Raw genomic sequence first — 14,780 nt, forward strand, 5'->3', positions numbered from 1 at the left:
GCCGCCCAGCTGCTGCCCCTCAGCCCCTCCATGGCGGGACGGCCTCACCACGGAGCCGCAGGGTGCGCCGGCACTCGGCCACTCCCCGGTGCCCGACGCCATGTCGGGGGGTGGCTCTGGGGTGGCCAGAGCCTGTCCCAGCCCCGCTGCCAGCACGCAAGCTGGAAAACATATTTCGCAGCCGTTGCAGGCAGCAGCTACCCGAGCGTCCCGGGGCCGGGGTGAGTGAGAGACGGGGGTGCCGGGCCCCGCTCATCGGCAGTGGGGGTGCTGGCGGGTGCCAGCGCTGGGGAGGCCGAGGCGGGGACGGGACTGGCACTTTCCCAGCAAAAAAATCTGGGCTGCATTAGAGGGGCCGGGAGCATCACCGCAGCTATGCGGAGAGGCCTCGGCACAGCCCTGCCGCCCGGGCCGGGGGAGGCTGCCGCCGCTGTGCCCAGGCGGTGCCGGGGCTGGGGCACAGGGCACGCGGGGTGGGGTTATGGCTGTGGCTCCTGGTTATTTATTTACAGCAGGAGGGGATGGACGGTGAGTCGGGGTAGCCATCCCGGTGCGCGCAGTCAGCAGGCTCGCGGCAGCAGGTCACCCCGGCTCATCCCCCAGTGGCACCAAGTGGGCGAAGATGCCGGGCAGGAGCGTGCTGGCGCTGGCGCTGGGGCTGTGCCTGCTCCTGCCCTGCGCCGGGCAGCATCACCGGGAGGAGGCTGAGCGCATCATGGCGACCACACCGGTCATCGATGGGTGAGCAAGGGCTGCCTGGCCCCGCAGCATGCCCAGCCGCCCCGGCAGGGCTGCAGCTCTCGGCACCCTGAGAAAAACCCTGGCCAGAAAACCCCACCGGGGATGGCCCTGCCGGGAGATCCCTGTGGCAGCACCCCGGGGCCGTGCAGCCAAGGGGATCCCCACCGGTGCAGCCCTGCCGGGTGCCGGGAAGCCAGGGGCCAGGCTGCCCCGGGGGAAGTCCCCGATTGGGGCAAACGGGTCCCGCGGGGTCATGTCCTAAGGGACATCCCCGGGCTCGTGCCAGGACCCTCGGGAGGCTCGGGTCCTCTGCAGGGTTCCCCCATGGCACCAGCCCTGTGCCGCGACAGCCCGGCGCGGCGAGCCCCTGGAAGCGGGCACGGGGTGGAGGATGTGGCGACCGTGACACAGGAGGGGAGAAGTGGGAGCCGCCTCTTGTGTCTGGCCCCCAGCACTTCCCCCGCAATACTGCTGGGTGCAGGACCCCACGTGGCAGTGACGTCCCTGTGGTGGTGTCATCCCCACAGCAGTGATGGTGACATCCCCACAGAGGTGACGGTGACGTCCCCACAGCGGTGTCGGTGACGTCCCGGTCAGAGGGATGCCGGGCTGGCTCCCCTGGGTGCAATGGCTGAGTGGGGATGGTGGGTGAAGGGGTGCACAGAAGGGTCCCCGGCCTCCCCGCGGCTCCCCGCCAGCCGGCAAAGGGGGTGCCGTGTGGGGATGTCCCCTGGGAGTGACCTGGCCCCAGCTCCCGGCCGGAGCTGCTTGGGCGGCTCTTGGCAGAGGGCACAGATGGGCGGGCAGATGGCTGGACGGACTGATGGCTGGAACGACGGCCGGATGAGGGGGGAATGGGCGGGCAGGCAGGCAGGCAGACAGGGAGGTGGGCAGGCAGGAGGCTGGACGGATGGACGGGCAGGCGGACAGACAGCCCCTCACTCCCGCTCTCTCCCCTGCCCAGGCACAACGACCTGCCCTGGCAGCTCCTCAAGAGGTTCAACAACCAGCTGGGGCTGCCGGAGGCCAACCTCACGCTGCTGACCGGCACCCACACCAACATCCCCAAACTGCGCAGCGGGCACGTGGGCGGGCAGGTGGGACGGCGAGGCGGGTGGGGGCACCGGGGAGGGCAGGGGACACCAGGGTGAGGGGCAGTGGGCATGGGGCCGGGGTCCCGGCGCTCACCGCGTGCCGTCACGGGCAGTTCTGGTCGGCGTACGTGCCCTGCGACACGCAGAACAAGGACGCGGTGAAGCGCACGCTGGAGCAGATCGATGTGGTGCACCGCATGTGTGAGCTCTACCCCGAGACCTTCGCCTGCGTCGTCGACAGCGCCGGTGAGCGGGCGCGAGGCCGGGACGCGGGTGCCCCGGGGAACGCGGGTGCCCCGGTGCCCACCCCGGCTGATGCCCCCCGTCCTCCCGCAGGCATCCAGCAGGCCTTCCAGAGCAACAAGGTGGCCAGCCTCATCGGGGTGGAGGGCGGCCACTCCATCGACAGCAGCCTGGGCGTCCTGCGCACCTTCTACCACCTGGGCGTCCGCTACATGACCCTCACCCACAGCTGCAACACCCCCTGGTAGCAGCCCCCAGGGGACAGGGACGGGGATGGGGGGGACAGGGCCAGCGTGAGGGAGACAGAGCGTGTGCCTGAGCAGGGGCACACGGCCAGGGGTCCGCCCTGATGCTCTCCCCGCTCCGCAGGGTTGACAACTGGCTGGTGGACACTGGGGATGAGCCACCCGTGCACGACGGCCTCTCGTCCTTCGGGAAGGTGAGTGGGTCAGGGTCGGTGGCAATGCCTGGGAGCAATGGCTGGGGCCGGAGAAACGCGGTACCAGCACCCACCAGCCCCATGCCGGGTTGTTAAGCCAAGCAGCGGGTGCCCCGGTGCACGCTGTCCCCCCGCACAGGGCTGCCATGGCCCCTCGCCCACCCTGTCCCCATCCCCATCCCCACAGACGGTGCTGGAGGAGATGAACCGCCTGGGCATGATCGTCGACCTGGCCCACGTCTCGGTGGAGACAATGAAGGTCGTGCTGAAGCTCTCCAAAGCCCCCGTCATCTTCAGCCACTCGTCCGCCTACAGCCTCTGCCCGCACCGCCGCAACGTGCCTGACGACGTGCTGAATATGGTGGTGAGCACCGGGGCACGGCCGCGGGCAGGGAGGGGGCCGGCGGAGGGGGCTGTGCGGCTCAGGACCACCTCTCCCCCAGGCCTCCACGGGCAGCCTGGTGATGATCAACTTCTACAACGACTACGTGACATGCAGGGACACGGCCACGCTGGCCGATGTCGCAGGTGAGGCGCGCGCCCGGGCGGGCAAGGGGGGGTGGCAGTGGGTTCCCCCCCGGCCCCGCTCACCCCGGCCCCTCCATGCCCACAGACCACATGGACCACGTGAAGAAGGTGGCCGGTGCCCAGTCCGTCGGCTTCGGTGGGGACTACGATGGGGTCACGAGGTAAAGCGGGTGCCGGTGGGATGGGGCAGCGTGTCCCCAGCCATGGCGGGGGTCCCCCCGTGCCCTGTGCGGGCAGCTGGGGGGTGCGGGAGGTGGGTGCCACCAGGCTCGGCTGCCCCCGGCATGGCTGCGAGCTGCGGGGTGGCACAGGCTCCCCACTGGCCTGGAGGACGTCTCCACGTACCCCATGCTGGTGGCTGAGCTGCTGGCAAGGAACTGGACGGAGGCAGAGGTGAAGGCAGCCCTGGCCGAAAATCTGCTCCGAGTCTTCAAAAAGGTGGAGGAGGTGAGCGGGGCACGGGCAGCACTGGGATGTACGGGGCATGGGGACACACGGGGCTGCAAAGACAAGTGGGACACCAGGACGTATGGCACTCGGGGATGTATGGGGACACGGGGTGGCACAGGGACACGTGGGGCAGGGGATGAACAGGGACGTGCAGGGCTCGGGATGGCATGGGGCGGCACGGGGACGGGCAAGGTGACAGGGGGCCATGTGGGGCACGGGGACTGCCTCTCGCTGCGGGAGCCCACCCTGTCCCCCATCACAGGTGAAGGTGACCCTGCAAGGCACGGCTGCCCGCGAGACGCCCATCGCCTTTGAGGAGCTGGAGGGGACGTGCCGGACCAGCTACGGGTACACCAAGAGCGGTGCTGGCACAGCCCGGCTCCCGCCGGCAGCCCTGCTGCTGGCGCTGGCCCTGCTCCACTCCCTGCTCTCCTAACACCCGGCCCCGGCTCCCGCCGCGGCCTCGGCACCCTGCCCAGTAGGATGCCAGCCGCTGGTCCGGTGGCTGCCAGGCTGGGCCAACCCCGCCGCCCCTTCCCGCCTGTGCGCCAGCCCCATGAGCCCAATAAAGCCGTGCTTCGAGCACCGCCGGCAGCGCGCGGCCGTGCCGGGACCCTGCAGGGACCGCCAGCCCTGGCACATCACCGGCCACGCTGGCATGTCACCGGCCACGCCGACACCCTGCCGGCCACCCCGGTGGGGCAGAGACATAGGGGCTCGGTGGGCACCCAGCCTGGGGCACCGGGAAGCCGTCAGCGCACCGGGAGTGACACATCGCTGCAACACCCGGCCAGGGTGGCTGTAGGGCTGCCTCCGCAGGATGCTTACATTAATCATTAGCTGATTAACTGGCTACTCAATTATCTTCTTAGCAATTTCCTCTCACATTTGGGAACAGCCTGTCTTTGGAGCGGAGGCGGCTTTGGGCACCGGGAAAACAGGCAGGAGAAGGAGAGCCATCTTCCTGTGGCATTCGCAAATTGGCTGAGGCGCAGAGCCCCGTCTGCCAGCCAGGCACGGGGAAGGGACGGGCACGGGGAAGGGATCAGCAGGGTCCCCGCTGCGACAGCAACCACATCGGGCCGCCGGAGCCACCCGTGGCGGTGAAGCTGCTGTCAGCGGGTGCTGGTGGCATGACTGGGGTGGAAAGCACCAGGGCTCCCTCCATGGGGTTACGAGCCGGGGATCTCCCCCTCGGGAAGCCCGGCCTCCTCCCCACAAGGGCCGGCGAAGGGTGCAGAGAAGAGCATAGGGAGCTGGGCAGCCCAAAAACCATGCTGGGGAAAGGAGCTCGACATGACCTGGCTGCCCCAGCCTCCCCGAGCCGGTGTCAGCTGCACCACTGCTGCTCCCACTCACCCCAGTTCCCCCTGGCTTGGCTACGGGAAGGGAACAGGTCCCTGCGGGGGAAGCATGGGGGGACTCGCCAGGGCCCCTTCCCCTCCCTGGTGACCCTGGCGGTGGGAAGCCACGGCTCTGCCAGTGACTGCTCCCCTTCCCTGGGCGAGAGGAGGGAGGGAGGCTGCCGCTTGCACCGCTTGCACCGCCAGGCCGGGCGCAGGGCACGGCCGTCACGCTGTGCCCCAGGCAGAGGGGCCCGCAGCCGCCCTCTTCGTGTCTGAGCCCCCGGACGCACCACGATGGACGTTCAGGGATTGTTTATTTAAAATAGCAGAAGGTAATCGACAGGGGTTTGGAGAAGAAGGCAAATGAGACAAGCTTTAAAAAACACACAAATGAAACCACAGAGAAACATCACGCTGAAAGAAGGAGCATTTCTAGGGGCAGGGGCTCCCTGGGCGACAGGGCACGTCCCGGCCCCCGGCCCCGCAGCTGGCACCCGTGCACGGCCCCCATGCAGGGCCAGGCTGCCCGGCCCCGTGGGGAGCAGCAGCCAGGCACGGGGCTCCTGGGGGCTCCCGCTTTCGGCCCAGCCGATGCGGAGGGGGCACAAGATCCAAGGCTCCACCACACACAGGTGACTTTCTATCCCAAAGCCACCTTCTCCTCCTCCACGGCCACCACCCCGCGCCCCCACCACAGCACGTGTCAGGGAAGAAGGCTCTGTCGGTCACAAGACACGCTGCCAAGGCCACTGAACTCAAAAGAAATCATCAAAACAGTGAGAAGTGTGTTGCAAGTGCTGGGGAGATGGCCCCACGTCCGCAGAGGCAGCGCGGGAAGGCAGCCAGCGCTGCCTCCCCCTCTGCTCCCCTCCCCTCAGCACAGCCCCCCGCAGCAGCCCTGCCTGCCTGCAAACGCCCCTGAAAGCGAGGAACGGGACCAGCCGCCCGCTCCTGGCTGCACGCAGCACGGCTCAGCACCGCGGTGAGAAGGTTAAAGTTCCTCCTCCTGAGAACCAAAGGAAACTACGTTTCCTTCCCGGCGAGCTTCCCGTCAATCCACAGCTCAGCAGTGCCTGGGGGTCACAGAGGAGAAAGGGCACAGAAAACCTCAGCCCCAGGGGAAGGCTGCGAGGGGCAAGCAGCCACGTTTCCCCAGGAGCAGCGGGAGGAGAGGGGACGCTGCCCTGCCAGCAGCCCCCGCTCATCCAGTTCGTACCGTGCTCCGCAGGCAGCAGCACAGAGCAAACGCAGCAAGGAGGGGAGAGCGGAGAGGAAACGGCAGCAGATATCCAGGGGATGAGCCGCAGCCAGCGCAGGCAGCACGCTCTCGGGATGATTTAGCGTTTACTGTCACACCCATCCGGCTGGGGGACGTTTGGGGACGAGGCTGTGGCGACCGCAGCTGCGAGCCACTCCCAGCTGCTGGACATGGAGCAAGGATGGGTCCGCATGGGAGGTCAGGACTCTGGTAACCATTTCCAGAGCGCAGCAGCTGGAGATGGGGAAGGCGTGGATTTACCCACGCAAACGCAGGGGCTCGCGCGGGGCAGGACGAGCGTTTCCAAGGTCACTTTGTGGTACAGAGCTCCAGGGAGGTTTGGCCCGGCAGAACAAGGAGCTAGCCGTTGGCAAGGTGAAGTACGCAATGGGGCGTCCGGCTACGGCTCAGGAAGGTCGCTGCGAGGGAAGAGATGCCACGGCATAACCTCCCCTTCCTGCAAGGCACTAACCTTCCCAGAAACGCCACAGCTGGGAAAACAACCCTTCCCGAACCGCTGCGAGGGGAAGGCAGCCCCGTGGGGATCTCCCTGCTCCTTACAAACAGCTCCTTGCTGCGGGCCCCGAGGAAAGCGCAGCTCGGAGACCCGGTCTAAAACAGATAACGACAGAAGCCTGCTACACCCGGAGGAGAGTCAGGCGAGCAGCACCCCAGAAGACACGGCAACCCACCTCCAGAAGGATTCCATTAGTGTTACATCAGGAGCGGGACCGTGCCAGAAACCAGCAGCAACCCTCAAATGAAAAACACCCTGAAATCAGAACCAGCAAAGCGTTCCTCAAGCCCAGAGAGAGGCCGTCTCCGCTCAGAAACACCGTGCCGGGATCGCTGCCTGCTCTGGGAAGAGTCGTCACCATCACACCCCAAAAGAAGAGTCTAAACGCAGGCAGGCAGGGCTGGGGACGTGCTGCTGGAGGAGGGGACGGCCGACTCCGCCTGGCCGCTGGGTCAGAGCAAGGACGTAGCAGAGGTGGGGAAGGAGTCCCGGGCCCCTCCACCCCACAGGCCATACCACCAGTCCGCAGGGCGGCGGGACACCTTAATTCCGCAAGGCGGCCAACCTGGAAGGGAGAACATGAGAGGGAACCGACGTCAGAACGGCAGAAAACAGCTGTGACTCAAGAGGACCCTTTGGCCAGCGCGCGCGGGGAACGCCTCTGCCCAGAAACCTCCCTCCTGCAGCAGGGGTGCAAGAAATCCTGCCCAGGAGCACGCAACCACGGCTGCCTGGGGGTAGCGTGGAGCGTCTGTCATCAACGCAGGCGAGGTGCTGCGCAGAAGGGGTTCCTGGCTTCACTTCTGCCACTGCAGCCCGCCCGGTCCCGCTCCCGGGGCCGTCCCCAGCTCCCAGGGCAGCGCACCGCAGCCTGGGGGCCGTCCCCAGATGGACCCCAGTGGCGGCTGCGTGGGGAGCAGCTGGGAGGGGACCGGGGAGAGGAAGCTCATCAGCTTCTCCTGGGGCAGTTCCAGGGAGACAGCCTGTTCCCGGAGCTGTTTGAAGGTCAGCGCCAAGCATTCCCGGAGCAGCAGCAGCTGCGTGAGGGCGAGCACAGAGCAGGGGGAGACTGTTCTGCACCTTGTCGAGAAGAGCTCGCTGCCGAGTGCCAGAAGCCACCCCCAAAGCGGTCCCACAGCCCCAAACAGCCGCCCCGCCTGCCTGCACAGGGTGCCATGGGAGCTGCCGGGCTCCCGCTTGCCTGGGCATGAGAGAGGGGGCTCAGCACCCACTTGGCCTGCCGCGGTGGGCTAACTCAGTCCCTTCATATTGGCCAGGGGTCCCTGGGAAGGATTCGAACTGCCTGGACACAGGGCAAAGGACCCAGGAGAGAACAAACCTCCGCGACAGCTGGTCTTCCTGGGTGCGGACCGAGCTCTCCCCCACCGCCGAAGCCCCCTCGGGGAGCTGGTTGAGCTGGTCCATGATCTCCAGGCCGTTCTCCTCCGCAATCTGGACGATGAGGCTGTCCACCTGCTCCTGCGGCGTGGTCAGGGTGGTAGCGGAGCTCATGGAGTCCTCCATGACCTGCGGCAGAGACAGCCTGTCACCCTGCCCCGCAGCCAAAGCCACTCGGCCCAGCCTGGCTTCTTCCCTCAAAGAACCGGAGGCAGATCCCACATCGCCACCGGCCCCCTCAGCCAGAAGAGCCGCCAGCCTGACAGCAGGGCTCCAGCAGAGGGGCGCAAGGTCCGGTTCTGCCACAGACCTCCTCCGAGTAACGGCTAGCTACGACACAGGGACAGCCACCCCCCCTCTTCGCCCCCTCTGCCGCGTTCGCCTCTTGGCACGGCAAACTCCTTCCCCGTCAGGCAGCAGAGACGTCTCTTCCCCAGCGTCTCTCATATCCCTCAAATACGGAGAACAGAACCGTGTGAAGAGCTCGGGGGGTTTCCCACACCGGAGTCCCCGAGGGGAACAGAGCGCTGCTGCGAAGCCCGAGTTCCAGCTGGGGACCAGCTCTCTCCCGGCATGCAGCGTGTTACAGCTCACGCGCCCCGCGTCAGACAGGCCCAAACCCAGCAGCCCCCAGCCCTCCCGCCCTGCTCCGAGGCCACCGGCACTTACCGATGTATGAACATCCAAATTCTGAACCTGCTGCTCAAATTTATCCATCACCGCAGACACCTTCTGCAGGTCCATGGAGCTCAGAGCCTTGTCCAAGGCCTTGGTCACCTGGGCCATGTTTTTCGTCACCTGCAGGAGGAGATTCCTTCACAGATGCTCCCCAAACACGAGCTACATCGCTGCTGAGAGTAAAACCCAGGCCAGCGAGAGAGAAGCCAGCGTTTCTGAGGCAGGACGGGCCCTGCCTGCTCACCAGATGCCGCAGCCAGGTTTCTCCGGCCACGTGCAGTCACCGAAGCCCTGGGGCAACGGGCCCCGGACCCCCACCCTCACGCACGCCACGAGGCTCCAGGCGCCAGCCTCTCTCCTGCCCGTGCAGCCACGGGGTAAGGATTTAATCCGAGCCCCTGACGAAGCAGCCCCGCCACGGGGCCATCCCAGAGGGGTTCGTCACAGGCTGCACCAGGGCGAGGGGGGCTGAGCTAATTAGGAAACTTGGCGGGATCCTTTCCGGGGACAGGGAAGCCCGAGGTGGATCAAGGGGCAGAGCCAACGCGCGCTCTCCGCAGGGCACAGCCCGGTCTCAAAGCCCCACGCGCAGGCAGAGGCTCTTACCCCCTTCATCGTCACTGCTGTCTGGACCTTGGAGGCCACCGCATCCACCCGGGAAGACATGCGCAGCCAGTTAAGCCCCTCGTTCTTCTTGCGGATGGCATTCTCCGCGTAGACGCGAGCGCACTCCACGTTCTTCTGCTGAAGGGCCTGGAAGGGCAAAGGGCAAGCGCTCGCACAGAGAATCCGCCGTGGGTTTAAACACAAGCGCGCTCCCTTTCTGCTTGATGGGTTTCCAGCAGGAAACAGCTGCCCCGTCACCCTCAAAACACCGAATGGGAATTAGGTCCCTCTCAGCGTCGCAGGGACGCGGCACATCCATCCGGGGGATTCGAGAGCCGAGATTGGGACTCAAAACGCATGGAGGCCGAGCTGGCGTGGGCAGCGAGGCCCGGGGGGAACCTGCCCCTGTCCCCGGGCCCTCGGTGGAACCCGCTCGGCGAGGCCCGGCGGGATCCACAGCGGCCCGGCGCGGCGCCGAGGGCGGGCAGCGCAGCCCGGCAGCTCCCACTCACCTTTTTGACTTTGGCTTGCTCGGCCTTGGAGTCTTTCTCGGCTTTTTTGGCGAGCTTCTCCAGCTGCTTCGCTGTGAACTGGCGGAGAAAGCAACGGGTCAGCGCCGGGTGACGGCGGCGCAGAACCGGGGACCCCGGGGTGAGCGGGGCCCCAGCCGCCTCCCCCACCCAGCAACGCCGGCCACGGCGGGGAACCGGACCCCCCCGCCGAGGACCGGAGGCTCCCAGAGCCCCCCGACAAACCGGGAAAATCCCTTCCGAGAAGGGGAAGGCCGGGAACGGCAGCCCCGGAGACCAAACCCGGCTGAAGGGCTCCCTCTTCCCACAGCGGCCGGTATCGGCGGGGCTCCCCGCGGCACCCCCGGGTCTCCGCGGGCCAGGGCCTCCGTCTGTTACGGGGCCGCAGGAGAAGCCGCAACGGGGAGCGAATCAGCGGGCGGAACGGGCCCCAGCGCCCTGCGGGAGACGTGGACGCCGTCGCCGGTCCTCCGGGACCGGAGATCGGTAACGGGGAAGAAGAAGAGGGTCGGCTGCTGTCCTCACCTTCAGCTGGAAGAGCGTGTCTGGAAGGGAAGGAGAATACAGGCTCAGGGACGGCACACCGGGACCGGAGACCGGGGGCCGGGACTAGGCCCCAGGCCCAGCGCCGGGGCCCGGTCCCGGTCCCTGGCCCCCAGCCCCCGCCCACCAAGACAAACTCCAACCCCTCCACACAAAGCCCGGCAGCGGCGGAGCCCCCGTTACCGTCTGCCCGCCCTTACCGTCCATCCTGCCCCGCCGCTACCGCCGCCACTTCCGGGTTCTCCCGCCGCCGCTTCCGGGCTGCGCCCGCCGAGTCTCGCGAGAGCGCCGCCGTGGCGGGGGGTCGCGTGGGTAGGCCGGAGGCGGAGTCGCACAGGAACGGAGGGCAGGGGGCGGGGCCACAAGGGGGCGGGGCTACACGGGGCGGGGCCACGCCAGCCGTGCCTAGCAACCGTGGCCGGGTGAGGCGCTGCGCATGCGCAGTGGGCGGGAGGCGCGGTGAGAGGGCGGAGCCGCGCATGCGTACGGGCGTGGCGGCTGCGTGCGCGGCGTCAGGGCGCGTGCGCGGGGCAGGCATGGCGGAGGGGGGCTCCGGCGAGGGGGGCTCCGGCGAGGGGGAGCTGGAACCGCTGCGGCTGAGACGGCTGCGGGGCGAGGGCTTCTTCGAGGTGCCGGCGGCCGAGCGGGTGAGGGGCCGGGGCCTCGTGGGAGAGCGGAGCGGGGTCTCCGGGCTGCCGGAGGTGTTTGGGGCGGGGGGAAGAGGGGCCCGGAGCCCCCGGGGCCTACCGGGTTGTGGGCGGGCCCGGGGCCTGCTGAGGCGGCGGCGGGGGGGGGGGGGGGGGGCGGCGGCGGCCCTGGGCCGGTGGCCCCGGCAGCAGCTTGTGCTGGGGACGGGGAGGCTCCGGGGGGGGACGGACGGTGGCAGGCGGGGCGCGCTGCCGCAGGGCCGGGGGCAGGAGGGCCCGGAGGAGCCGCCTCTGCCCCAGCCGCTCTGCCCGCGGCGTTGCCGAAACGCTGCTCTGCTCCGTAAGCACCGGAGCAGCGCCGCAGCCTGCCCGGTGAGGCGTAGCTCAAGGCCTCAGCCTGCCACCGGGGTCCCGCGTCCCCGGGAGGGCTGCCCGGAGCTTGCCTCGCCTGCGACATGGCTCCTCTATTCCAGCTGGGAAGATGCCGCAGCGTGAAGGAGTTCGAGAAGCTGAATCGGATCGGAGAGGGCACCTACGGCATAGTGTGTAAGTGCGGCGCTGGCTGCCCTCTCCGGGCCCAGGGCAGAGCCGGTTCCCGGGCAGAAGGAGGGGCTGCAGCCCGGCTGCCCGCAGCCCGGCAGCAGGAGCACGTCAGGCTGGGGGTGCCGTCGGGGGGACCAAGGCTGCGAGGAGGCGGCTCATCGGTGCAGGGGTCCCGCTGGCTCACGACAAAACCAGTGGGTTGTTTTCTGGTGCTGAGCGCGTGGCTTCTGCTCTTCCAGACCGGGCCCGGGACACGTTGACAGATGAGACCGTGGCACTGAAGAAGGTGCGGATGGACAACGAGAAAGACGGTAACGGAGGCGCAGGGGAGCTGTGGCAGGGGCGGCTCCGGTGGTGGGTGGGAGCGTCCCCGGCCCCTGCTCGAGGCAGTCGTGCAGCGCGGCTGTTGCTCTCCGCAGGAATGCCCATCAGCAGCCTGCGGGAGATCACCCTGCTCCTGCAGCTTCGGCACCCCAACATCGTGGAGCTGAAGGAGGTGGTTGTAGGGAACCACCTGGAGAGGTAGGAGTCCCTGCTCTGTCCTCCCATCCTCTCCTGCCCTCTCGGTCCCCCGCGCTGCCTCTCGCAGCACAGAGCGGCGCTGGGACAGCGCAGAGGTGACCTGGGGCAGGCTCCTGATGGTGTCTTGTCTCCAACAGCATTTTCCTGGTGATGGGCTACTGCGAGCAGGACCTAGCCAGCCTTCTCGAGAACATGCAGACGCCTTTTTCAGAGGCTCAGGTAAAAGCTGGGCTAAGCTTTAGGTACATCACCCCTGAGAGGGCGCTGCCGCTCCAGCCAAAATGCACTGGCCACCAGCGCAGACTCCTCAGAGTTTGCGATCCCTGGACCTTGTGCTGGGCTTCAGCAGGGCTGGGGAGCACCGGGTGAGCCAGGGTTCCTGGGCCGCGTGGGCTTAGCTGGCTCTCACAGAACGCTCCAGGGACTGGCTTTTGGGCTGGAGCAAACTGGCAGGGAAACAAAGCTGGGAAAAAACGCGCTCCAGCCAGCCTGTGAGCTCCTTCTGGGAGGACGCGGGGCCTGACACGCTGCGGAGCGGTGCTGGGTGCGGCAGACCGCAGGGCACCCCAGCAGGTTTAACCTCTGGGGGTTTGCCTGGCTGGTGCTGCTCTCGCAGAGGTCAGCGCTCCTGTCCTCTGTCTCCAGGTGAAGTGCATCATCCTGCAAGTCCTCAAGGGCCTGCAGTACCTTCACGAGAACTACATCATCCACAGGTGGGAGCAGCAGGAGGGGCGCGGTGGGAAAGGGGACACGGGAGGGAGGGAGCCCGCAGACCGCGATGTCCTCCTCTGCCTCCCACGAGTGTCCTATGAGCGAGGAGCACCGTGTGGAGTAGCTGCGGGTGAACTGGTGGCTCCGTGCGGGAGCGCTGGCAGGGCAGGGATGCCACCGCTTAACGAGATTTGCTTCTCCTCGCCATGGCTCAGCTCTGGGGCCCCGCAGCAGCCTGCGAGCACCGGGGGAGCGCGGGTACGGGAGGAGCCGTGCCTGAAGGACGGTGCTGACCGGCCACTCTCTGTTCCCCGGCAGGGATCTGAAGGTGTCCAACCTGCTCATGACTGACAAAGGCTGCGTGAAGATAGGTGAGCCCCCGGCAGCTGCCAACCTGGCTCCCGCCACGGACGCACCCCAAGCTCTCTCTCCGCTCCGTGACGCGGTCGGAGCGAGGAGCTTGCCTGGCTCCTCATCCCGAGTCTCCCCTGTTGCAGCCGATTTTGGACTGGCACGCACCTACGGGATGCCACCGAAGCCGATGACCCCCAAAGTCGTCACGCTCTGGTGAGTGGCCGGTGCCGGGGGCTGAGCTGCGCTGGCTCAGGGCGACGCAGGCGAGTCCTTGCAGTGCGGCGGGGGCTTCCTTTGCGCCGGCTCCGCCACGGTCCCCTCGAGACGGTGCTGTCCCCTGCTCAGGTACCGAGCGCCCGAGCTGCTGCTGGGGATGACGACTCAGACCACCAGCATCGACATGTGGTAAGGGGAGGGCAGGAGGGGGCCCGGGGGGGCTGCAAACCTGCAGCGGGGGGCGACGGAGGGGCTTCTCCTGCCCCCGCTGACTCCTGCACATCGCCTGCCCCGCAGGGCTGTGGGCTGCATCCTCGCCGAGCTGCTGGCCCACAAGCCGCTGCTGCCGGGCACCTCCGAGATCCACCAGATCGACCTCATCGTGCAGCTCCTGGGGACGCCCAATGAAAACATCTGGCCGGTGAGAGCGGTCCCCCGTTTGCTGCCTGCTCTGCCTGCCCTGCCTGCTCTCCCCGCCTCCGCCTCACGCTCCGTCCCCCTCAGGGTTTCTCCAGGCTGCCCCTGGTGAGTCAGTACACCCTGCGGAAGCAGCCCTACAACAACCTCAAGCACAAGTTCCCCTGGCTGTCGGAAGCCGGGCTGCGGCTGCTCAACTTCCTCTTCATGTACGATCCCAAGAAGCGGTAAGAGCCGGCGGCGGGGCTGCCCGCACCGCGCCACCCCTGCGGCAGGGCTGTCCCCAGAGCTGGGGGGGACGGGTCAGCGCCTTTGTGGGGGTGCCTGCAACGTCCCCTTGTCCCCGCAGGGCGACGGCGAAAGACTGCCTGGAGAGCTCCTACTTCAAGGAGAAGCCTCTGCGTAAGTAAAGCCCCTGCCGGGGCAGGGCTGGGGCGCCCCGGGCCCCGCTGACCCCCTCTCTGCCCCGCAGCCTGCGAGCCGGAGCTCATGCCCACCTTCCCCCACCACCGCAACAAGCGGGCGGCCAGCACCAGCGCGGGGCCGGAGAGCCAGGCGAAACGCGCCAAGCCCTGAGCCCCAGCCCGCGGGAGGAGGCGTGGTGCGCGCCTTTCCTCGGCAGAACAGCTCCATCCCCTCCCGGGACGGCTCCCAAATTCAATTCCCGGCACGGGGACGGCCCAGCTGCGGCAGGGGGAGCGCTGCAACCCACCCACCACAGATGCAGCTTCTGCCCCGGAGCTGGCCGGGCTCTGGCGCGGGGCTGGGCGAGGGCAGCCCCGGGAGCTGCGGGCGGATTTCAGCCCTGGGCCTGCCTCCTCCCCGGGGCGGGAGAGGAGAGATGGGGCCGGGGCCCCCCGGGGCTCGGCAGGGAGAGGGGGCCCTCGGGGGTGCTGGCTGCATGGGGTAGCCCCAACTTTGCCATCAATAAAAGCAGCTGCCAGCGGTGGGGAGTGAATCGCCTCGTCCCTCGGCTCCGGCTGGGCTGCAAGAAGCTGT

At 67.9% G+C, this 14,780-nt stretch overlaps 3 protein-coding genes across 7 annotated transcripts; 2 read left to right on the plus strand and 1 right to left on the minus strand.

Annotated features, from left to right (window-relative positions):
• Positions 1-4,077, plus strand: DPEP1 (dipeptidase 1). 3 transcript variants are annotated; one of them, XM_087738867.1, is made up of 11 exons: positions 1-221; positions 513-741; positions 1,706-1,838; positions 1,949-2,081; positions 2,172-2,322; positions 2,448-2,517; positions 2,705-2,881; positions 2,961-3,045; positions 3,131-3,206; positions 3,357-3,492; positions 3,758-4,077. In XM_087738867.1, the coding sequence occupies exons 2-11, from the start codon at positions 623-625 to the stop codon at positions 3,929-3,931; spliced, it is 1,254 nt and encodes a 417-aa protein (XP_087594993.1). In that variant the 5' UTR covers positions 1-221; positions 513-622; the 3' UTR covers positions 3,932-4,077. The 3 variants fall into 3 exon arrangements, with proteins under 3 accessions (XP_087594993.1, XP_087594994.1, XP_087594992.1); XM_087738868.1 differs by having other exon boundaries at positions 516-741; XM_087738866.1 differs by having other exon boundaries at positions 185-221; positions 604-741.
• A 1,061-nt stretch (positions 4,078-5,138) lies between these two features.
• CHMP1A (charged multivesicular body protein 1A) lies at positions 5,139-10,699 on the minus strand. Of its 3 annotated transcripts, none has more exons than XR_015700380.1 (8): positions 10,572-10,699; positions 10,354-10,373; positions 9,811-9,888; positions 9,299-9,445; positions 8,684-8,812; positions 7,956-8,143; positions 6,792-7,181; positions 5,139-6,518 (listed from the first exon to the last, which is right to left on the minus strand). XR_015700380.1 is itself a non-coding variant. In XM_087738907.1 (7 exons), exons 1-7 carry the CDS (start codon positions 10,576-10,578, stop codon positions 7,160-7,162), a joined length of 591 nt encoding a protein of 196 aa, XP_087595033.1. In that variant the 5' UTR covers positions 10,579-10,699; the 3' UTR covers positions 5,139-7,159. The 3 variants fall into 3 exon arrangements, 1 of the variants encoding a protein (XP_087595033.1); XR_015700379.1 differs by having other exon boundaries at positions 5,139-5,914; positions 6,058-7,181; XM_087738907.1 differs by having other exon boundaries at positions 5,139-7,181.
• A 178-nt stretch (positions 10,700-10,877) lies between these two features.
• Positions 10,878-14,727, plus strand: CDK10 (cyclin dependent kinase 10). Its single transcript, XM_087738897.1, has 13 exons — positions 10,878-11,018; positions 11,492-11,564; positions 11,801-11,872; positions 11,981-12,083; positions 12,221-12,302; positions 12,729-12,796; positions 13,113-13,165; positions 13,292-13,361; positions 13,494-13,553; positions 13,662-13,785; positions 13,869-14,008; positions 14,131-14,183; positions 14,254-14,727. Exons 1-13 carry the CDS (start codon positions 10,908-10,910, stop codon positions 14,355-14,357), a joined length of 1,113 nt encoding a protein of 370 aa, XP_087595023.1. The 5' UTR covers positions 10,878-10,907; the 3' UTR covers positions 14,358-14,727.
• The last annotated feature ends 53 nt before the right edge of the window (positions 14,728-14,780 follow it).

This window comes from Nipponia nippon, unplaced genomic scaffold, assembly GCF_047370975.1.
Source record: "Nipponia nippon isolate SJK-2023a ecotype South Korea unplaced genomic scaffold, ASM4737097v1 scaffold_7, whole genome shotgun sequence".
NCBI classification, from domain to species: Eukaryota; Metazoa; Chordata; class Aves; order Pelecaniformes; family Threskiornithidae; genus Nipponia; species Nipponia nippon.

What these genes read in the sequence shown, in the direction of transcription:
- DPEP1 (XM_087738867.1), top strand. Translation starts at nt 623, where the DNA reads ATGCCGGGCAGGAGCGTGCTGGCGCTGGCGCTGGGGCTGTGCCTGCTC. An exon ending in CTGCGTCGTCGACAGCGCCG is followed by an intron (nt 2,082 to 2,171) that starts GTGAGCGGGCGC and finishes GTCCTCCCGCAG; the next exon opens with GCATCCAGCAGGCCTTCCAG. An exon ending in CACAGCTGCAACACCCCCTG is followed by an intron (nt 2,323 to 2,447) that starts GTAGCAGCCCCC and finishes CCCGCTCCGCAG; the next exon opens with GGTTGACAACTGGCTGGTGG.
- CHMP1A (XM_087738907.1), bottom strand. An exon ending in CAGCAGTGACGATGAAGGGG is followed by an intron (nt 8,813 to 9,298) that starts GTAAGAGCCTCT and finishes CTCCTCCTGCAG; the next exon opens with GTGACGAAAAACATGGCCCA. An exon ending in ATTTGGATGTTCATACATCG is followed by an intron (nt 8,144 to 8,683) that starts GTAAGTGCCGGT and finishes TCTCTGCCGCAG; the next exon opens with GTCATGGAGGACTCCATGAG.
- CDK10 (XM_087738897.1), top strand. Translation starts at nt 10,908, where the DNA reads ATGGCGGAGGGGGGCTCCGGCGAGGGGGGCTCCGGCGAGGGGGAGCTG. An exon ending in CGCCTTTTTCAGAGGCTCAG is followed by an intron (nt 12,303 to 12,728) that starts GTAAAAGCTGGG and finishes CTCTGTCTCCAG; the next exon opens with GTGAAGTGCATCATCCTGCA. An exon ending in ACCACCAGCATCGACATGTG is followed by an intron (nt 13,554 to 13,661) that starts GTAAGGGGAGGG and finishes CCTGCCCCGCAG; the next exon opens with GGCTGTGGGCTGCATCCTCG.